This window comes from Alligator sinensis, unplaced genomic scaffold (genome assembly GCF_000455745.1).
Source record: "Alligator sinensis unplaced genomic scaffold, ASM45574v1 scaffold159_1, whole genome shotgun sequence".
NCBI lineage: Eukaryota > Metazoa > Chordata > Crocodylia > Alligatoridae > Alligator > Alligator sinensis.
In genome coordinates, this window is record NW_005842222.1 from 462,934 (window position 1) to 486,363 (window position 23,430).

Here is a 23,430-nt window from a genome sequence, read left to right on the forward strand (position 1 = left end):
ACTCTTTTTGTATCAAAGTCTCTTGTAGTTCAGGTACCAAGTACATAAAATGAGGTGTGTCATTTTATCAAGTAGATAAAATGAGGTGTGTTCACACTGTAAAGATTTAACATCTCTGTAACCTTGACACCTGCTTTATGTCTCCTTTTAGAATTGGTGGAGCTGTTCCAGCAGTATTCTCGTATTTTTCTGAAGTCCTTGCACGAGAGAAACGTGGTGAACACTTGAGTTGGCTATGCATGTTTTGGATGATTGGAGGAATCTATGCTTCTGCCATGGCCTGGTTAATAATTCCTCATTATGGTAAGAGACATGTCTTTTTTTCTTGTGCTGTGTACCTCCTATAGTATATAAGTTGCAAACAACCTTAAATCAGAAAAAAGAGTTTATTTGGTAGGGAAGTAAATGAATTAAATATGTGTTTAAATAAAATAAATTAAAACTGCAAAAAATCAGATTTTGCCTGTGAAATATGAACTGGAACTTGTTATACTTAATTGATGTTATCACTGAAACTGAAGAAAAGTATTTTCTGTAGGAAGATGATAAAAAATTTGGTTAAAATTTGAAAATCATGGTTTCATATTTGTACAATAGGCTACCATTGTATGTGGAAGAGAAAAGTTACCCCCTTTGTTAAAGAATAATGAATTACCTCACTAAATCTTGGGAAGAGCGAATAAAGAAGCTGGCTCTTCTTTTTAATGTTTGCAGCTGTGTTCCTGAATACAAGGCTGCAATGGATGTCTACTGTATCTTTGCAATAATTCTGTAGAACCATAGAAGTGGAATGAACTTTAATATAATCAACAACTTTTAGAGTGAATATGATACAAAACTGGCACCTGATTCAAGTTATATGCTCATACAAGAGATACCAATTTAATGAGAGAGCTCTTTAAAATCTTAGCATTATTAAGGTAATGTGGAGATACATTTTGGTGCCAACCTGTTGGGCCTGATTTTCAGAAGTGCTGATTGCTCGCAGACTTCAGTTGGAGGATGGGTTGCTCGCTGCTTCTGAAAATGTCATGGAGAGGTAGTTAGGCATGTTACTCTGAAGTCAGGCAGAAGGCAGGGTAGATTTCTACTTTTAGATTTAGCTTTCATAAGTTTTATGTTTATGAAAACTTATACTATATATAAGCTTATGCTTAGTGTACGCCCTTTGCTTATGAAAGCTTATGCTATATATCTCTGATTTAGTTTGTTGATAAAGATATACATCTACTCTGCCTTCTGTCTTAAAATTTTAGCCACTCAATTGATAGCATCTAGCAATATTGCTTATGGGCACTCTTCAGAACAGTCAAAGGACTGTCATGAGTGGGAACCTGACAAAATTAACTCTAGTCAGAACTATAAGGAGCAGAACAGATGGATTATAAATGGAGGAAAATGGGGGAATCTTGAGAATTTGGCAAAGATGGTAGGGATAACTGATGATTTGGAAAAAAGTATCAGTGCTCCAATATAGGCCATAACTATACAGAATGAATCTGTTTAATTTTGTTAGACTCTTCCTCAGTCTAGCCACTTCCTGCCTAATTGCCAGAATGAAGAGGTAAACAATTGCTGGCAAGACCCAAAATATAGTAATTGATTTTACCGTTCGATTGGAAAAGCACTCTATATTTTAAGTAGCTTTTTGTTCTACAATACATTATTCTTGTATTATTTTGAGGTAGAAAATGTAAATGTTATGATAAACTGCTTTTAAAAGGTTGTCTAGACTTACTGCAGATTCTATAAATAACTCAGTAACTTTTTACAAAGATGTTTTGTGTACCTTCATGTGGCATGTAGATCTCAATGAATAATAATACATCTCTCTAGGTCAGTGCACATCCACTAGAGGGATTAATTTCCTTCTTCCTCCAGTAGTGGTAGAAGAACATCAGTAACAGAAAGCCTTACTAAATCACATTTCTTGCTTTTTCTGCACTTATATCCATTGGTATCAGTCCAGTCAGAGACAAAAAAAGAAACATGAAAGCAAATGTTGAGGGGCAGTCTTCTTAAGCTTCAGTCCTACAGGTTAAAACCCCACAGTAGGTGGGGAGGGTTTAAATCATGAAAAGGAAGTCATGAAACCAAACAGGAGGAAGTTGTTAGCAAAAGAATGACTTTGCAACAGAAGCAAAGATATTTTCAAACATAGTTGTTTTTTCCCGGTGGCAAAGCTCTTCTTATTTGTTCTCCCAAAATTGCCATTTTTAGTTACATTTTCTATTGCCTAATTTAAAAACAGTAGGCCATGTTTAAACTGGCATAAATGTAGGATAATTCCACTGAAGTAAATGGATCTATGCCAGTTTATAACACGCATGACTCTGGCCCAATGTTTCTAGAAAATTCTGTCTGCCACAGAGGTTGTATTAAAAATCCGTAAGGTCTATGATTGCAGCAGATGCAGTATAAAGCTCCTTAATTCATTAATAACAATCCATTAGCACAAATTATACATAAGCACTGAGAAGGGTTTGGGATTCAAGCTTTTAAAATGGAAAAAAAAAGTATTTTGCTGAATTCTTGCCTTTGGTCACTCATTGAATCAGATCTGTGCTATTTTCAGTTTCTTCTCACTGCATCTGTCACAAACCTGTCTGTGGGATGCCCCTATAGCCCCAGTTTCTCCCTACTGTCCTGCCACTTTTCCCACTTTTCCCTAAGGTTTGCCAGCTCCAGGTGACTTCCCTTTGGATTGTGACAGAAATTTTAGATCCCACTTTCCATCAAATGGGTTAACCTGGCATATCACTTGCCCAGAGATCACGCTTCATCACAGGCAATCAATAAAGAGACAAATAACAATAAGATTGATTTATATAGGATAAAAGAATGATGCAAGAAAAGCTGACCCTAGGCTTGGAGTTGGAACGAAAAGACAAGTAAAAATTCCTCCCTTTTCATCTGACTATCAACTAGTCTTTCAGAAAGACCTGCCAGTATTTTTAGAGAACAGCCTTCTTGCTGATTCTGCCAGCCCTGTCTGCTGGGGAACTGGACTCCAAAGCCTGAGAAAACCCGAAGATTGGGCATATCACCCAGATATCTTCCTAAAGAACTCCAAGCCAGCCCCCATGCCCTTCAGCACTGTCACAATTCCCGTGAGTCACAGAGGGCACCTGTACATGTGACAGAGCTCTGTTCCGATGCGTGCTAATTAGCATGTGGTGAAGCAGACTTGATTAATCAAGTCTTCTGGATCGTGCTAATTACAGATTCCAGCAGCCTCCGCGTACATGTATTCAGTGTCCCCATGTTTCAAAATGGCGACAAGGACACTTGAACTAAAGCTCATCAAACAAACTTTAGTTAAAGTGCCCCTGCTGCCAGTTTGAAGTGTGGGATGCTGAATACACATGATGCTGAAGGTGCTTTAATTAAAGAAGCTCTCAGAGCCACTTTAATTAAAGCCCTCCCCTCTACCCTGGAGTACGTGTATAGATGCCCAGAATCCCAGAAATTTACCTCCCTAGGACATCTGGCATTCCTCTGGCTGATGGGCCCTTTTTGTTCGACACCTTTGCTGTAGAGTTGATTTCCCCATTACAGGGTGCCCAACCCAATGATGTCTTCTACCTCTCTCTGGGAGTGGCAATTCTTATTGCCCTAGTGACATAATGATGAGATATCCACCCACTCCCTTTTCCCTAAATATGAATCCCTAAGTTCCTTGGCCAGACCTTGTCAAAAATCATAAAGAAATGTGAAAACAGCATAACAATCCATACAGAGATAAGTGACATAAATGAATAGAGCATAATATGGGCATTTCAGTGAGACCACACATGCCTATCAGTACAACAAACACAAGAACATCTACATGACATCCCATTAACTACCCAAGATTTAGTAGGGTTTGTGAAAGCACCAGAAAGAGGACCCATCAGGAAACTACCTACTATCTCCCTGACTATAACCTGGCTTGCTACAGGAGAGAGAAATCTGCTCTATTCTTACTCTCCCTTTAAGTGGCCTTCTGTGAAGAAAAGAGATAGAACCCTTTCATACCCACAACAGCTGGAGACTCACCTGCCATGGCAGAACCAGCAATGCCAGGAGAACAAAGGATACTGTAGGAACCATGTTTTATCAGTAGCTGTTCAGTCCAGATTGGACCGCCCTGAAGTTGTGTGGGTATTTCTGGCCCTCCATGGGGACCAGAGGAGAGGCGAGATGGGCTGAAGGACAGAGCCTGGAGGCAGGATCAGAGGAGCCAGGGAAAAGGCTCCAGAGGATGAGAAGCCGGCTACTGGCCAACGTAGGAGCTCGGAGGGGCTCCAGGACACCAGGAGACGCTGGCTTTGAGTCTGTCACAAGGAAAGTGGCGGGAGCTAGCAGGACACCTTGCCAGGGGACAAGCTAGCCACAGGAGAGGTGGCTGTGCCCAGAAAGGTCTTGTTTCTTTTTTTTTTCCTTTTTTTGCTTTTCCTTTGGTTTCACCAAAGGGCCACCGGCTAGGCTGGACCATGACCCCAGGCCAAAGAAGGAAGAGCCAGTGATGGGCTAAAGACAAGGAGAAGGGTGCAGGCTGAATGCTGTGTTCTCATCCCTGGGCCCATGTAGCCAGTTAGGGCCAAGGGAAGGCGCACATCCAGAAGTGTTCAGACCTAGCTGGGAGACACCAGGCCAGCATGGAAGTGCCCAAGGCTGGGGCTTCCATATCACAGGGAGACAAACCCAACCAGGGGTTTTTCTTTTTTTATTCCTCTGGTCCAGAGCAGACCTGCCCAGTGAGGAACGGAGAGCCTCCACTGCTCTCTGGGCCCTAGTGTAAAGCAGCAGAAAGACTGCCTGTAAGCTGACAAGCCCAAACACTGAGATACTTACCTTAGTTTGATTTATATGTCCCATGTTCTTTGGTTCTGTTTTCATTCACAGCGCTCCAACAGGGGACTGTTCGGGCTCAGGTGGCCATCATACAGGGGAGACAGGCTGGCTCAAGGAGACCACAAGCCTATAAGTGTGAAAAAAAGAAAGAAGTCACTTGGTGAGACCCAAGGGTGAGATCGATGCTGTAACATCAGGGTGGCACATGGTCAGAATGTAGGGAAGGTAGGAGCCCCAGAAGGACCAATCCCAGTGCATCAAAGGCAAGCTGCGATGGAATTGAATACCTCCCAAGTAAAGTACCATCCAATATCAAGTTGTGGCAAGAAAGAATTTGGCAACTTTGCGGCATGACTAGAACAACTGCACTCGTGCCCCCATGGCCTACTCCAGTTGGGCACAGGGCTGATGGGCCCTGCAGCCCTACCGTATACTGCGCTAACACCCCCTATGAAGCATCCACTAGGAGGGGATTTACTACAAACTATACATTCCAAACACTTCCTTTCCTCACAAAATATTCACTATAAAATGTGCATAATAAATTAATTTATCATGCGTATGAAGTAAAAAATGCTGACCTGCTCAGTTACCCACATATCTAACAAGTAACAACTTACTCACATTACAACATACTTTGTTCTTCCTTGTCATTAAATCTCACCTGCTCTTTATTCCCACTTGTCTGACACCTAAAATACAGACTGTAAGGCCAGATCCACCGAAGTATTTGGTGCTCATCTTCCACTGACAAGGGCCAAATTCTTTAGTGCAGAAATGAGGCATTCTGGGAAGCACTTATCACAATTAGAAGGATATACAATAATAGATAATAAAGATGGAGAAGAATATTTTAATGAGTAGTGAGAACAAAGACTGGGATATTGAGAAGTAGGGATGGACCACCATTATACAAATGTATAATAATGCAAAACCACATCAATCAGTTAGAACTGTATTATCACCTTCTCTTCATTCAAAGGTGGTATTGAGGGGAAAGAAAACAAATGAGGCAATACAAGTATTTTTAAGTGTTTTAAGATTTCACCCTTTTTATAACAAGGTAAGTTAATATATTAAACTACTTAAAGATTTTTTTTATAGTTTCCCTTTTTTCGTATGTATTTGTGTCCATAAATAGTCTAGATTTTTGGTAGTTTCTCTCCTGCAATTTCTATGTTTTTCCCAGAAATGCTTTGTCAAATGAACCCATTTTCTCCCTTGTTCTCAGTCATCCTTGCCATTATATTTTGCACACTGGGAAGCAAATAGTTGTTACAAATATGTCAGTCTACCGATTTCAGAGGCACATTTACTTGGATTGGAAGAATCTCTCTGTGCTCTTTGCTTCTCACTTGGTATGTGCATAAACCCTCATTTTTATCCCACAAACAAATCAGGAGAAACTCCAAGTCTTTCTTGAATTGAGTTAAATCTGTTTAAAACAATAGAATTTGATAGAATTAGATAGAATTATTCCTGAGGGAGGAGAACACAGGGAAACGAGAAGGACAGTGTCTAATCTTTGGGGGGGGGGGTAAATATTTTTCCTTTTTTCTTGGCATTGTATGTCTTTCATTTGTACTCAGTTTATATAAGGCAGTTCTAAATAAGAGGTGCAGATATTTGTTCAGTGTCGTTTCAAACAATCAGTGAAGTTGTCAGTTTGCAGTAGCTGAAGATCTAGCTTTCATTTGTATCAAGGGATGACAAAAATTACATGACATCCACCCTGGTGAACTTCAAAAAGCATCGACGCACCAGCAGTCTTTCCTGCCCAAGTGCATGGGGGCTGGACCCGATGATCTGTAAGGTCCCTTCCAGCCCCTAACAACACCTATGAAACCACTATGAAACTTGTATTTCTTTCAGTGTAAGCAGCACAATAATTCCTGAGGCCCAAGCAGAAATCTAGCAAAAGCTCAGAGTAAAGGAAATTAGCAGTAGGGTTGTTACTGATCTGTCCCTTTTTATGGAGGGAACAGCATGCATTTAGATTTTACCCTAAGTGAAACTTTCATTAATAAAAGATCCTAAGGTGGCACTGATGTAATATTATAGTGACCCTGCACTGAAAGATCACAGCTTCAGGTGCCTGATTATCTGTTATAAGTGCTAGTGCCCTTGGTTCAGGGCTTTGTTAATTTTATAGTTGTTGTCCTTTGAGGTGAAAACGGAAAATTAATGTGAAGCTGCTCAGGGGCCCTGAAAGAGGAGTTCACATCACAGAGATGCTATTAGAAGTGGAAGCATCTGTGAAGAAATGTTTGCTTTTGCTGCCAATTAGCAGTGTCAACTGGGGCCACTATGGCTTATACTGGCACTTGGGCTAGGTTTGAATAAGGGATAAAGAGCCATTTTGAAAATGCAGTTTCAAGCTTAGTATAAACATAACAGTTGAGGGTGACTGTCCATGATTATTTAAATGCATTAAAAATTTAGTAAAGTGGTTATGAAGCCCAACAAGCAGTACACAGTTGGAAGACTGAAAAACTGTTTTTCAGTTTAGAATGCAGATTTAAGCTTATTATCCTTGTTTCTGTTTCCAGCTTGTTTCACTATAAAGCTTAAGTATGTTAGTACCACACACAACAGAAAGGAGTCACCTAAAGGCACTGTAAGTCATTGTATGCTGTAATTCAAGACCAAAAATATAAAACTTGTAAAACGACCAATTTGGCAGATATACAAAAATGTATTCTGTCACCAGCTCTAGCATGTGTCTTTGGAGGTTGAGAAGAGAGAGACTGGATTTTGAATATAGAAATTACAATTTTGTTTTATAAAACCAAACCATCTAGAGATGGGCCACTAGTGGAGAAGAATATGGCCAGGAGATGCAGATGACAAGATCTCAAACAAGGATAGCATTTGATCCTGGTTTCCCTTTGTAATGCATTATGAATTATTAGCTGAGACATACTAATTTTATGTTTTACTTCTGTTATTTCTTTTACTTCAGCTCTTCTGTTTTCCCATGATACTTTAGGGGGTGCCTGGGGAAGTTCTTGAGGCACAAAATAAAGCTTTAAGGCTCATTTCTTTTTCTCACACTAGTTTCACACCTCAGTAATTCTACTGACTTCAGTAGAGTTATTCCTCATTTACACTGCTGTAGGAGGAAAATCAGGCCCCAATAACATATATAGGTATTCAGAGCTAGACTTAGGGGTGGGTGATGTGGGCAACTGCCCAGGGTGCCATGATCGGGGGCGGAGCACTATGTGCACACACCCACACATGCATATGCACATGCTTACAACAGTGCACTCCCCCTAGCTTGGCCAATCCCCTACCCCAGGCAGGAGGAGTAATGCCCAGCCTAGCCCAGCCCAGCCCGCCCCCTCTCCCCACCCCCCAGCTGCTGCTCAGGAGGAGCCAGGTCAGGCCGTGTGGGTGGCTCTGCTTCCCTGCTGCTGCAACCCACACCTCTGCCTGCCTGCCTGCCTTTGCCTGCATGGGAGGGGGAGGGGGGGACACAAAATACAAGTTTGCCCAGGGCACCATATTCCCTAAGGCTGGCTCTGCAGCTGTTGCATAGATTACTGTTGACTGTCTGCTTAAGTTATGCTGATTTCTTTCTTTCTTTTTCTTCACATTCCTTAACTTCCATTGCTACCTATCAGTTTACCTCAGTAAGAGGGAAAGGTACCAGTGAGAAAACCTGCATATATTGCCACTTGTCTCTTGCACATTTGCAGCTAGTTCTTTGGAGCTAAAGTACTGCATTTTTAAAAAGAATTCTAATTAGAATTTTAAACTATAAATCAATCATTTTATCAGGCCGGCCCATAATTTTTCAGGGCCCCCTGATGCAAAGAAGGCATCAGCGGTGCGGGGGGGGGGGGGCAGGGGGGGTGGCAAGTGCAGAGGCAGATTAAAGTGTACTGGGGCCCTGGGCAAGCACAAAATCGGAGGCCCCTTCCCTGCATGGGAGCTGGGCTTCAGGAGCGGGGAGGGGCCTCTTCCCCTCCTAGTGCTGGCAGGGCAGGCTGGGTGCATCCCGCCGGGCTGGATCCACCCAGCATGCCCACCACGTCTCCCTGCTCCCTCTGCTATGGCCAAATGTACACATACACATGGCAGACAAGGTTCTTTGGGTAACTCTGATATCTTTTATTAGACTGACTAAATAGTTTGAAATATTTTTCTAGCAAGCTTTCGGGTTTAAAAACCCTTGATCAGGCTGAAGAAGCATCTGCAGTTGGGATGTGCTCTTCCTAGATGGAACAAATAGTAAAGAAGCCAGAGGCTGGTCTGCATGCGAGCCAGTCAGTGAAAATGTAAATTGAGGAGTCAGTGGGTGAGAGTCAATGGATTTCATGGAATCAATCCATAAACTGCTTTTTACCGAAAGAGCGAGTTTTGTCCAAGACACTACAGACTTTCTACAAAAACTTAAAAACATAGACCACCTTCCCAGCAACACCCTCCTAGCCACCATGGATGTTACTAGCTTATATACCAACATCCCACACCAGGACGGCATCCAAACCATCCTTACAAGAGCAAGATGAGAACTCTGAGTACAGACCCAAAGATATCACTGAAATTATATGCTTCAGCCTCACACACAATGTCACTTTTAATAATCAACACTTCCTCCAGACCATGGGCACCAAAATGGCCCCACAGTATGCCAACCTTGTTATGAGCCACCTGGAAGAATTCCTCAAAGACTTTATCATCAAACCCTTGCTATACTTATGATATATTGATGACTTCTTCATCACTTGGACTGAAAACTTGCAATCTCTGAGTTCCATCAGAAATTCAGCAATTTTCACCCCTCCATCCGACTATCTCTTGAGTACCCCAGCACCAACATCTCCTTTTTAGACACAGTGATCAGCATCCAGAATAGTAAAATACAGACCACATTATACAAGAAACCTGCAGACCAACATACATCTCTGCACAGAACCAGCAGTTGCCCTAAACTCACCAAGAAACCTGTGATATACAGCCAAGTCCTCAGATCCCACCAAATTTGCACTGAGGAGAACACCCGGGATTGCTACCTCACAAATCTTAAAAAGGATTTCACACAACAAGGACACTTCTCCAGAGAGAGAGATGCACATATGAAAGAGCCACCCGGATACCACGTGAAGAATTGCTACAGTGCACAAGGAAAACTCCCACAAATCACACACAATTGGTTATGACATATCATGCCTCCCTTGAAACTATATGGAACATCCTCAAAAAGTTGCAACCCATACTAGAAGGAGACCCAATTCTTAAAGAGATCTTCCCAGATCCATCCACCCTAGCCTTCAAACCTCGCTAATCTCATCACCAGAAGCAAACTTCCTACGGCCCAAAACACACCAAATGGATCCAGGCCATGCCATGAAAAGAAATGAAAAACCTGCCAACGTATCTCCACCACCCCCCAATTACTACACCCCACAACAGAACCACCACCATTCCTGGATCTTCTACCTGCACCTCCAAAAACATTATATAGCTCATCCAGTGCACCAAATGCCCTGATGAAAAATATGTAGGAGAGACCAAACAACAACTGCTCACCAAAATGAACGGACACTGAACATCTTTTGAAGACCAGAATACCCAGTTACATTTCTCACAAGAAAACCACTCTCTCTCCAATCTCTTGGCATTAATCCTCAAAAGGAATTCACAAAACACTTTTCACAGATGAGCCTATGAACTTCATTTCATCAACCTCCTGGATAAAAAAATCATGGACTAAACATAGAAGAAATACAAAAATCTAGAAGTCTTGGTTCCAAAATGATACCTTTTATTAGACCAACTGGGAAAATCACAAGAACATTTTCCTTTTCTGCAAGCTTTTGGACTCAAAGGCCCTTCATCAGTCTCTGAGAAAAGTATAGATGGTAAGAAGTCCCCATAGGTAGGAAATAAACTTCATTTTTGCACAGAGGGAGATGGAAGTGGAAAGCTGTCCCTCTGGGTCCAGCCTTTTCTTGTGATTTCCTGGTTGCTCTAATAAAAGGTATCATTTTGGAACCAAGAGTTCTACATTTTTGTATTTCTTCTTGTCTCAGACCCACACGGGTACCAAGAACATCCCTGAAACATGGAAGATGCAGAATTTTAGCCGATTCTGGATTTTAAACTTCTTTTCAGAACAACAAGAAAGATTTCTTTTTTTTACCTCCCCACCTGCCATCTGACACCTCCAGGGAAGGAATTTTACCTAATCTACATACCAAAGAGCAGCTCAGCACAACTCTCAAATACACAGCTACTAAGTACATCCCTGGACTATACATTAACATTGGATTTATGACACACTATAAGCTGCCTGACATCTGACTCCCCAGGTACCTCTCCACTTTTCCCTGCTACATTCATCACCCTTCCCCGCCCTGCAGCCTGCCTCTCATCCACTGGCTCCTCAGTTTACATCTTCACTGACTGCGCTTCTTGCTGCAGCCCAGCCTCTGGCTTCTTTACTATTTGTTCCCTTCAAGGAGCTCATACCAACTGCAGATGCTTCCCTAGCCTGATGAAGGGCTTTTAAGTCCAAAAGCTCGCTAAGAAAAATGTTTCTAACTATTTTGTTGGTCTAATAAAAGATATCACACACACACACACACACACCCCTCCACAGACATCCCTCCCCACCCCCTGTTACACTCACATGCAAGGAGCTGCTGCCCGGCTGTCCCAAGCAGCCCCACAGACACACAGGGCTGGATTGGGCTGGGCTCGGCAGGGAGCAGGTAAGGCAGGGCTTTCCCAGCCTGGCTCAGCCCCCTCCCCCACAGGCACAGCGCCACCTGGCCTGCAGGCATGACAACTCTTCAGGCAAAACCCCACCCCCGTTGACGAAGGAGGGGTCCTGCTTCCAGCTGCCAGGGAAGCAAATGTGAAAGCCACAGTTTTAAATTTGGTGCTGAAAATGGGCATGGAGTTTAAGACTGGGGCTTTCACTTTCCTGCTGGGGAGGATGCCAGCTGCATGGGATCCCTTGGCTGTGGGGCCCCCTGTGTTCGCAGGTTTCACAGGCATGGACGGGCTGGCCCTGTGTTTTACTGAAAAAATGAAAATCCACTGTAATGTATTAAAAAGCAATAAATCAACATATGTCATTTCATCAGCCATTTCCCCAAAAAACTCTTGAGTTTATCTCTGTATGTTAAGTGTTTTACTTTTCCAAATCTGGCCCTTACTACCTTTAAAAATTTGTCCTTAAAACTTATTTTGATATAAGAGAAAACTAAATTAATTTCATTTTCTATCAGTCACAACCCAATTAAGTTTAGAAATAGTAATTTCATACGAAGAACCTAAATTACTGCAATTAAGCTCCTAAAATGGTAAGTATAAAACATGATCTTTTAATTTAATAGTTATAATGCTAAAAAGAACATTTTAATAAGGAAAAAGATTAAACTACATTTTATCAATTGTGTTGAAATATATTATACAATATTAAGTAGAATAACATATTTTAATACTTTCATTAATGTTGCAGTAAGAAAATATGCATTTCAGTTTTTAGACCACAAGAACTGAAGTCTCAATGGCTGTCATGGACATACCCAACATAGCATTTCCTTCAAGTATCTAGATGAGGAAACGTAAAAATCCACAGGAGTTTTTGCAAAATCATCCTGCCTCCTGAGCCCCTCAATCTCCTCTGCAGACCCTGCTAGCTCCCCCAATCCCCTCCAATTCCCCTGATCCCTCACAAGTCTGTTTGCTCCCAAATCGCCCCTCCCCAGCCTGACTTACCTTAAATCAGGTGGCCATTTGTAACTTAATCTAACCTCCCCCTAATTTCCCCGAATGTCTGTAAATAGCCTAATAGTCCTTTCTAGCTTTAAAATCTATTATATTTTCATTCATGAAAATATTTATTTTTTATTTAAAAGAAGTTTTAGTTTTGTCAATCTTGAATCTGTATTTGCAGTGGAACTTGTGTGATACAAGTGGGATAGATAACACATAAAAACCAACTACTGTATAATGAAACATCTGTTGATCTATATTCTATTCCGCTAAGAAGCATAATGATCTTAAAGTGTTGCTTTTTTCCCCCAACATTTGATCCATTTCCACTAATTTTGCCTCCTGCAGGCTAAAACTGTGTTTTGGTTTTTTTTACTCTGAGTTAATTAAAGTCACTTACAAGACAGTTTTAAAGACAACTTGAGTTGAAAACTCATGAATTGTTTTTTCATTTGAAAAATCCTATGAAATTAGACTGTACTAAATGTGTACACTTTTTAAAAAGAATTTATCCTTGTCTTAAAAACAAAGAAGGTGGCAGAAGCTAGCAGAATTAAGAGCAGATGCTTATGCAAATGAAGATAGAAAAACAAATCAAATCCCTTTGTTTGTCAGTTGCACTGTTTTCTGAGCCCTAATGCAGCGTTTTACATGGTCATTTAAATGTTTATATTCACAACTGTTAAAAGCCTAAGTAGCTTTTAACACATCTACTTAATGAACACTGAAGACGCTCATTAGTGAGCTTCAGAAATAGCCGTCTCCTGTGGCTCCATAGATTGAAAAAGAGAGAGAAGATTTGTTTACCCAAAGAAAAAGAAAAATACAAGTCAGTAAATTAATGGATGTAACAGAGCAGTACTATGTTTTCTAGTTTTAGTGTCAAAAAGTAGGTTGATACAGGACTCATAATGACTGTAATTAGGAATAAATCTGACTAAATTGGTGGAGCTGCCGCAGGCTCTGGTCCAGTGGCCAGTGCCCGGTGTATCAAGGGTTACTGCCAGTAATGCATATAAGGTGCTAGTTCTGGTGAGAGCTGTTCCTGGTTCTGCTTTTTATATTTTAAAGAGCCACCCTCCTTTTACCCCCTTAAAATAGAGAAATGTTTTGTGCTCTGCTTAACAATAAAACTGGAAAAGTGCGTCTGATATGCCAATGAAATGCATTTTGGACATTAGAGCCAGTTGCTTGTCCTAGTATATAAAAACTTCAGTCGTGAGAGTTTTATTCAGAATAAAATAAACAAGTCTGTTAGCCCAGCATTGTTTTTTATATATGCAGGCTCATAAAGCATTTCTTCCAAGGAGCTGGCAACTGCTCCTTCATTAGCACTTCCTTTAACTTCTATAAGGTATTCAGTCCATGGAGCACTTGCACAGCTAGAATATCAGTATTTCAGCTGATAATGCCATTTTTTTTAAAGGAAATACATATAATCAATTACCAAATGGCCCTTTACTTCTTTAGAAAGCTTATTTCACCTTTGTCATATTGAATGCAATAGTTTGAATGTTTGTAATAGTTGCCCATTAGCCAGTTTAGAAAAAGACAAGATTCATCTTCTTATCTAGGCCATTGTTTTGGCCTACGTGCGGAAGGTCCGGGCTTTGCTCAAAGTCTTAACTCTTGAATTTTATCTTTAGAGGCCTTTAACAAGGTTAACCTAAAAATGACCCTTAAGCAAACATCCCACATTCCGAGAAATCAAACCCTAGGAGCCTTCGAAAAGGGTTGGAAAGAAAGGTCACTGCAGTAGTGTGGAAAATCCCCCAAAGAAATTGAATAGTCAGCAAACAGAAACTGAACCCAGCAGAAATCTGTTAAGAAAGATCCGAGCCCAAATTTGGGAGTAGTGACAGGTTTGGGTAGGAGGGGCCCAAGACGGCAACTCACTCAATAAAAACTGTAACCTACTGTCCCAATTTGGAGGTAACCTCACTTGCAGAACAACGAAGGAAGGATCGCAAGTGTAGGCTGGATCAGACTGATCACCTGAACCACCCACTCCGTGAACACGTTATTGTGTTGTTAATGTTTGTGGTATTTCTTAAAGCTAAGCAGTGTTATATGCGTAGCAAAGAATTTTAAAATAAAATTGCATTGTATGAATTAAGTGTGCAATCATTGTGAAATCGTGCAAGTAGCTAAAAATTTCCCCAGCCAGGGCATCAAACGAATCAGTAAGTTCTGTGGGACCTTTCTCTATTCCATAAGCCACTAGAAACAACCTTGCTGAAGAAAGGAAACACAAAAACCCACGAAACTTTCATAGGCAGACAAGGTTCCTTGGGTGAATTTGATATCTTTTATTAGACCAACCCAAATAGTTGGAGAATAGTTATTAAGCAAGCTTTCGGATTCAAAAATCCTTCGTTAGGCTAAGGAAGTTTCAGCAGTTGGTGTGTGCTCTTCCTGGATGGATTGAAAAGTAAAGAAGCCAGGGGCTGGGCTGGGCTGGGCTGGGGAGTCAGTTGCCAGGCAGATTATAATGTATCAAAAATCCAATGTCTATGTTTAGTCCATGATCTCTAGTATCCAGGAGGTTGATGAAATGGAGCTCATAGGCTCGTCTCTGGGAAGTGTTGTGTAAGTTTCCCTTGAGGATCAGGACTGAGAGATTGGAGAGAGAGTGGCCCTCCTGTGAGAAATGTGCCCCCACCGGTAATTGGGTGTTTCTGTCTTTGATGGATTTCCGGTGTGCGTTCATTCTGGTGCGCAGTTGTTGTCTGGTCTCTCCTACGTATCTTCCATCAGGGCATTTGGTGCATTGGATGAGGTATACTACATTCCTGGAGGTGCAGCTGTAAGATCCTGGGATGCTGATGGCTCTGTTGTGGGGTGTAGTAATAGTGGGGGTGGTGGAGATGTGGGGGCAGGTTTTGCATTTCTTGTCATGGCACGGTCTGGATCCTTTGGGTGTGTTCTGGGCTTGAGGAAGTTTGCTTCTGGTGATGAGGTTGGCGAGGTTTGGTGCTTGTCTGAAGGCTAGGATGGGTGGCTCTGGGAAGATCTTTTTAAGAATAGGGTCTTTTTCTAATATGAGTTGCAATTTTTTGAGGATTTTCTGTACAGGTTCAAGGGATGGGTGATAGGTCATAACCAGTGGTGTGCGATTTGTGGATGTTTTTCTTCTGTACTGCAGCAGTTCTTCACGTGGTATCCAGGTGGCTCTTTCAAACGTGCGATCTACCTCTCTGGAGGAGTGTCCTTGCTGGGTGAAAGCCTTTTTAAGATTGGTGAGGTGGATTCTAAAGAAAGTCGGATGGAGGGATGGCGATTGTTGAATTTCTGATGGAACTCAATCAGAGACTGCAGGTTTTCAGTCCAAATGATGAAGATGTCATCGATGTATCTTAAGTATAGCAAGGGTTTGATGGACCATCAAAAAAGACAGAAATATCCAATTACCGGTGGGGGCACATTTCTCACAGGAGGGCCACTCTCTCTCCAATCTCTCAGTCCTGATCCTCAAGGGAAACTTACACAACACTTCCCAGAGACGAGCCTATGAGCTCCATTTCATCAACCTCCTGGATACTAGAGATCATGGACTAAATACAGACCTTGGATTTTTGATACATTATAATCTGCCTGGCAACTGACTCCCCAGCCCAGCCCTTGGCTTCTTTACTTTTCATTCCATCCAGGAAGAGCACACACCAACTGCTGCAGCTTCCTTAGCCTGACGAAGGGTTTTTGAACCCGAAAGCTTGCTTAATAACTATTCTCCAACCATTTGGGTTGGTCTAATAAAAGATATCAAATTCACCCAAGGAACCTTGTCTGCCTATGTCCTTAGACCAACACGGCTACAACCTAAACCCCACCAAACTTTCATGGCATTTTCAGTAATCACACTAAGGTACTAGGGAAATTACCATATCAGTCAGCATTTCTAAACTTTCTCTCTTACTAAGGACATTTAAAATAATTTACAGTCAAAATAAGTTCATGTGATCAAGCACAATTAACAGTGGTGGGGAGTTAACCATACTCTGACTGCTACGGTAATTATTTGTGCCTGCTCTTATGTTGGGGTGAGAGCTAACACGGTATACTGGCTTAACATAAGAGCAGGCACAGAATAAATTATTTATCCCTGAATATAATTATTTATCCCAGAATAAAAGAGGGATAAATTGCCCTGAATTAGCATTTACTTGCTGAGAGTAATTACAGGCACATGTTCAATGACCACAAATGAGGTATAGTAAGTCACTATCCACCTTTTCATTGCAGGCACCTGGGATGATTGCAGGGCCTGGGGAATTAAAGGCACCATGGGGCTCTCTTCTACTTTTAATTGCTTGTGACTTCACTTGAGTTACTCCCCTTTGTTTTGCTGTCAATGGACTATACCAAGTCTTTTCTGTCCAGGAACGGTAACTGAAGATGGCACTATGAAATAGGTTCTTCTGTTCTTGTTCATTGGATGGTACAGCAGGATCTTGACTGTGTAGAAGAGAGAACAGATATTATTTCCCTCACCATATATGTGTCCAGAGGACAGAAACTTTTCCCAGTATAGGTTTCTATTTCTCTGTTTTACAGAATACAACAGTAGGAAAGGTGTGAAATGTGTATAGACAAGTAGTATGATCCTAGCTAGAGTTTTGGATTAGGACTTGAGAGACCTAGTTTCTAGTCCCAGGTCTGCCACTGAATTTGAGCAAAAGTATTCATCTTACGTCTGTTTTCCCTTACCTCTGTTTTCTCTTCTCTTTGTGTGTCCTGTGTAATTATGCTATAAACTTTTTGGACTGGGCTATCTCTTATTAAATACTTTGGCCCCAATTTCAGCTAATTCCTCTAGGTAGTATGGTAATACAAGAAACAATAATAATAGTAGTAATAATAATAATAATGCTTTTGGGTTGTAATTTTCAAAGTAGTCTTAGACAATGATGGTATTCAACACCGAATAAAATTACCAGTACAGTGTTGCCTTTGGATACCTCCGAAATCATGTCTGATGATCATGACATCAGCGCCCAAACCAAACTTCTCATTTACCAGGCTGTTGACATCCCTACCTTATTGTATGGGTGCAAATCCAGGACAACATATTGGAAAAATCTGAAACCCTTGGAACATACCATCAGCACTGTCTTTGGAAAATCCTCCATATTATTTCAAAGGACAAAAGAATAAATGCTAATGTTCTGGCTCAAGCAAATGCCACTACCATTGAAGTCATGTTTATATGGCACCAATCCCATTGGACAGGACATGTTATAAGGATGCCTGACAACCAGCTCCCAAAACAGGTCCTATACTCCCAATTCACCAATGGTCACCACTCTAGAGGTGCGCAAAGGAAGAAATTCAAGGATACCCTGAGGGCTAATCTGAAAAAATGGGATATTAATCTTGATACCTGGGAGACACAAGCACTGCATCATCCCCAGTGTTGCTGTAAAGTACAAGGCATCTACCATTTTGAGCAAACTAGTCTCACTATGGAGGTAAATAGTGAGAGAGACAAGGAAAGAACTGTGAGCCAACATCACTAGGAGCCACTCCTTCCTTCTGAAACTGTATGCCAGATCTACAGTCAAATATGCAGATGATGGAATAGCCTCTTCAGTCCTCTCTAGACTCACCAATGATGTCTCAGTCTACTGGAAAACTGTCATTCTTATATAAAGGGACTGATAATGAATTTCCATCTAAAACAGGCACCTAACTCCTTTGTGGTCTTTTGGAGGTTACTGACTAGTAAGAAAATTGTGAAACTATGAAAAGAGAAAAAATAGTAATCTTCTTATATACCATATAATACTTTCCTTTTTCCCTCTGACAATTTAATTAAATTTCAGTATCTTTATATTCAACAGAAGATCAATTGCATTATGTAAGCAATAGACTTGTAAACAGAAGCATATATTAAAACCTTAAAAATATGGTGATAGAAAGGCCACATCGTAAACCTAAGCATTAGATTTGCTATAACCTGTCACTTTGTAGACACTTCTAATAACAGCTGTTAAATCTGGATACTAACTGAAAATCGAAGTGTTTCAGTACTGGTTTGTGAATTGAGTGATTTATGAGCATCTGAACTAAGGATATTTAAAGGATGGACTTGTGACCAAGACAAAAAAAGAGTGGTTTATCAAAGAGGACAACACTGTAGTCTATGAGAGGGAAATAGATCCAATTTATCTAATTTAACTTTTACATACAAAGCAGTCACTGAAAATCTAGGGTGCATTGTCACAGCAGAATGCAGAGACTAGGAAGTATTGCTATCGATGCACATATTTGATGTTTTCATGTTTTGGTGCACTATAACAAGTCATCAGTGAAATTCAAGGAGCTTTTTTAGAATTTGTTTTGTAGCATTTTTGTTTCCAAGCTTTTGGGAGCTTGTACAAAGCAAAATCCTTCTCTTCCATGTAAGTTTTAATGCCACAGTATAAGACTTTTTCTTTTTGTTTCCTCAAGTATTTATTTACCTTTTATTGCTTATATTCCTTTTACAAGACGTGCAGAAAAGAATGCATGCTATTAAAAACCAGAGGCAAAATTCTCTCACGGGGACATTTTGGGGATTAATTAGTTCATGTACATGCAGTACCTTAAAGAGACCATATGCTTTAAGTACTATTATTATAATCCTTTGTTAGTCCATTGAGTTTTTGATCAGTTTTAGATGTTGTGTGTGTATGTGTGTAATAAAGAATATTTTTCAAAGTTTCTTCTTAATCTAGACTTCAAACAGATGCTTGCAACACTTTTTCATAGTTTTGTGGGTATAAATAAAATAATTTCATGTCCAACAACCTATTTTGGAACACAAACTTGGTTTATACTCAAAGATCAAGTAGTTATTGAAACTAAAATATCCATAGACAGAAATTGTAAACTCAAAACGGTGGGTAGATTTGTAAAGCACATCTGGACAAGATGCACATAGTAATGGCTATTTGCCTACAAGTAGCTAGTGTTTATAGTCTAGCCTTGCTTTTGCCAGTATTTTTTTCAACTTTATCCACAGTTAAATAACCAAATTGCCCATTAGAAATACTATATTTGTCACTTTTAAAATCTGGGATTTACCCACCATTGATTATTTGGGGTTTTAATAGTCATTAGAATTATCCAAGCAGGTGTCAAAATACCACACGTAAATCATTTATCAATTTTTAATTCACTAAATGTAGCAAACTGAGGAAAGTTCAGTGTATGCATAAGAGAGTTCTAGCTAGAAGTCTAACCAAGATGTCTGAAATGAGCCCATTTCAAACAAGATTTGAAGGCTATTTTAATGGCATTTGACTTGATAGCCCAAAGTTAATGTTTATATAATAATGTAACAACTGTTCTTTTATTTCATCAGAAAAAAACAATGGCTTTTAAAATAACTGTTCTGCTATTATCAGAATGATTTCCAGCAGTTTTGTTGCAAATTTGTATATCTTTATCTATTTTGCACATTGCTCTTCAGTTAAAGCACTTTACAGTGCTGAGCCAGATCCAGTCAAGGACTCTGCAGAGCTGGGTAGGTATATAAATCTCTGGGGCCACTGACTCATTCAGCCATATAGTTAGCTCAATTATATGCCCCAATCCTTGAAATGAGATTTTCAGTGGCATCAACTTAATATTAACCCTCAGTGTCCTGCTCACGTTTTTGTTCTGGGGTGGAGGTTTTTGCATAATTAGAGCATTATCTTGCCAAATTCTTCACGTTGTCTTAGATAAGTCTTGAATTATATAGGAAAGTTCAATGTAAATATTTAAATGGATTATACCTGCTTTTGAAAAAAAAGGTTTTACTTGCCATTTTTATGCTCAATTTTTAATAGCTTGTTAAGATGAGGCAATATTCATGGAGGCTCTCTCCTTTTATATCCCTTTGAAATGGTTTTGGGTATTGCATTCCAGCATTAAATTAGGTTCTTCTTTCTCCTCATGTGTTATCTGTACATTAGAAAAACAGCAGATCAGAACAGTATCTCTATCTAAAGAGGGACATAACATTATATCCTTGTTTCTGCAGGTTTGTGGGAAGGACAGTTAGAATCCCACTGCTCATCAGTTGATGTGGGTCTTCATGAGATCCAAAATGGGAAAGGCACTGCTGGGTGTCCAGACACCCAAGGTGGCTATAAATGTTCCAGTCCTGGTTATACTGTTCTGAGTCTGACAAAAGTTTTCAGAATAGAACTGGAGCCTCTTCATTGCTGTCCTAAGCCAACCCATCCTAGTGCTGCATTGAAGTGCTTTGAGAAAATTCCAACATATTCCGAGCAGTCATAGCATGTCTGTGTTCAGCGCAGAATTGCTAATGAAACCTCATAGCTCTCGTTGGTAAACTCTGTGTCAAATGCAGAACTGGATCATGCTTGCTAGGGATAATTGTATTGCCTTGAGATGCCAGTAAAATGTTTTTGTTGATCATCCTCATCTTTTGGCATCTCATGGAAAATTCTGGACAGCCAGAGTTATGGTGTTAAGAGGCAGAGGGCATAAAGGTAGGTTTCACCCCTCTGTATTTTATCTCCTCTCCTTGAAGCAGGGAACTTTGCTCTTAGTTGGTTTTTTTTTATAACAGTTCCTTCTTTGCCTCTAGTATCACCATATTAGGACTGGAAGATAAGAGGAAGATGATTTCAAGAAATGGGACAAAACCAGGAATGACCTTGCCAGAAAAAAAGCTCAAACTGAACACTGGGTGCTGACTCCAAACCAGTTTAAAAATTCCTATACCTAAAAACAAATCTTGGAGAACATCCTAAACCAACTGTACCAAATATGGCAGCAAGATTGTTTGTGAAAACTCTTCAAGGGGCCCTATACTTGTGATAAAGTCTCCTCCAAGTCCCCAAAGGGGTAATGGCTCTGCCTTTCAAACCTGTAAAACCTGTATACCCTTTTCCTCCTGGGTTTAAGTCCAGCCTTCATTCGATCAGCTTATTGTTTGGGTCTGGTTTTGCTCTTGTTAAGTACCTTCTATCTTAAGTTTTCAGAGAAATTCAAATATTAGCAAATTATACCTTGAGACCTAATAGGGAATTAACATTATCCCCCTTTTATACATAGGGATGCAGAGACATCAAGAATGTCCAAGATTATAATTGGCCAGAACCTCCAAGAAGATATATCAGTCACTGGTTAAAATTATTTATCAACTTGTGAACCGATGAACAAAACTCAATCTTTGCTTATGAGGAGTTACTCTAGTCCAGATATTTCTACTTTCAAGTCAAGAGGGCTGAGGTGACCACAGTGGAAATCTACAGGGCCACTTAAACTTTCTTTTGCCCTTTCTCATGTGCAGATAGATAGCAAAGGCAAAGGTGGCTCTGAAAGTTTTATGAACTGCCACTTTGGTAAATTCCTCTCCTCTTTTGGGGCTAGATATCCACTCATCTCTGGATGTACAAATAGAAAGAAAAAACTATCCACTGGTAATTTGGTTTGTCGTGGTCTCTTCTCTCTTGTTCTTTAGCCCTCCCTTCTCCCCTCCTGCTATGGGAGATTCCAGCAGAATTATAGGCTTTAAAACTTATGGGCTGGAAACAGTTAAATGTACTATGTATGTACTATGTTCTACCTTGCATTTTTTTCCCTGCCTGCTGGTACAGTAACATAAAGCTGGTTGTCTAGTATTTTCCATGGGGTGAGAGGAGGGACCAGAGGCCTAACTGATAGGATTTGCACCTTGGGCCAGCAGGCAATAGCCACTGTTGCTGGAGAAGGTGTCAGCATGGGCAGAAGCTATGGTATGCGGCTGGAGCGTCCCACAGGAGCATGGGGGGTTCCCCAGCACATTTGGCGGTGGACCCAGAAGTGGACCAGAAGCACTTCCAGTCTACTTCTGGGTCCACCACAGAGTGTGTGGGGGACCTCTTACTCCCCAGCTCTGTGACTGTTGCCTCCTGGGTCTATGGAGGGGAACCCAGAGTACCCCCACGGCCAATTGCCAAGCCAGGAGGGTGTGGGGGAGTCTGCCGCTGAGCACACAGGGGTCCCCCCCCACTCCTTTGGGAAGCTCCATCCACCCCACCATCTCAGCATTCACGAGCCATGCCTGGTACCTCGAGGTATGTAGAAAAAACATTTAAAACTGTGTCTATGGTCAAATCATTGATTCTCCGAATCAGTATCGAATCTTCAGGTTTGGATTTGGCCGAATCGAATCGGGACAGTGATCCAAATCAACGAATCAAATCACTGTACCCCGAATTGGGCTGAATCTGAATTGAATATGGCCCACTTCACACACCCTTAGTGGTAATACTAGGAAACAGACTGTTCCACTCCCCACTGTCCCATATGGCTCAGAGTTTGGACAGTTATCTCATTCCAAAAGAATCCTGTTGGATAAGGGGAGAGAAGCATCCTGTTCTGCTCATTAGACTAGGATGTTCTGAGATCCATTTATTAACACCTCCACACCTGTACAAACAGGGTCAGTAGTAAATATCATGGCTTTGCTTCTACTACCTGAGAATCCGGCTCTCACTGCTCAGAACTTAAAGACCATATTAAAATTCTGAAAAAACTCTCCAGAAAGCCTCATTGCTTTTAATCAAAGGTTTAAATGTCTTTAGACTAGGACTGAGTGAGGACTTTAATACATTTATAGAAGATACAATATAAGGATGTCTAATTAATGGTATTAGTTTCTACTTTTATTAAATTGCTGCTCCTTGTCAGGGACCAATAGCTTTGGCTAGAGAGCCAGACATATTGCAGGCAAGCATTATGCAAGCTTCTATGTGCAGCTTTGTTAAGGTACCTCAGTTGTGACCTACAATTCACCAGGTATTTCAGTCATGGACTCTCTCCAGGAAATGCCAGTGGTTGATTTATTGTGCTAGATTGTATGGTGTTGTTATGACACAC

At 40.8% G+C, this 23,430-nt stretch overlaps 1 protein-coding gene across 1 annotated transcript in view; it reads left to right on the forward strand.

The window, feature by feature from the left end:
- Nucleotides 1-23,430, forward strand: part of SV2C (synaptic vesicle glycoprotein 2C) — a 197,172-nt gene that overhangs the window by 93,471 nt on the left and 80,271 nt on the right. The window contains exon 2 of the mRNA XM_025208153.1: nt 152-303. Coding sequence (XP_025063938.1) covers nt 152-303 — 152 coding nt within the window. The remainder of the gene's footprint in view (nt 1-151; nt 304-23,430) is intronic.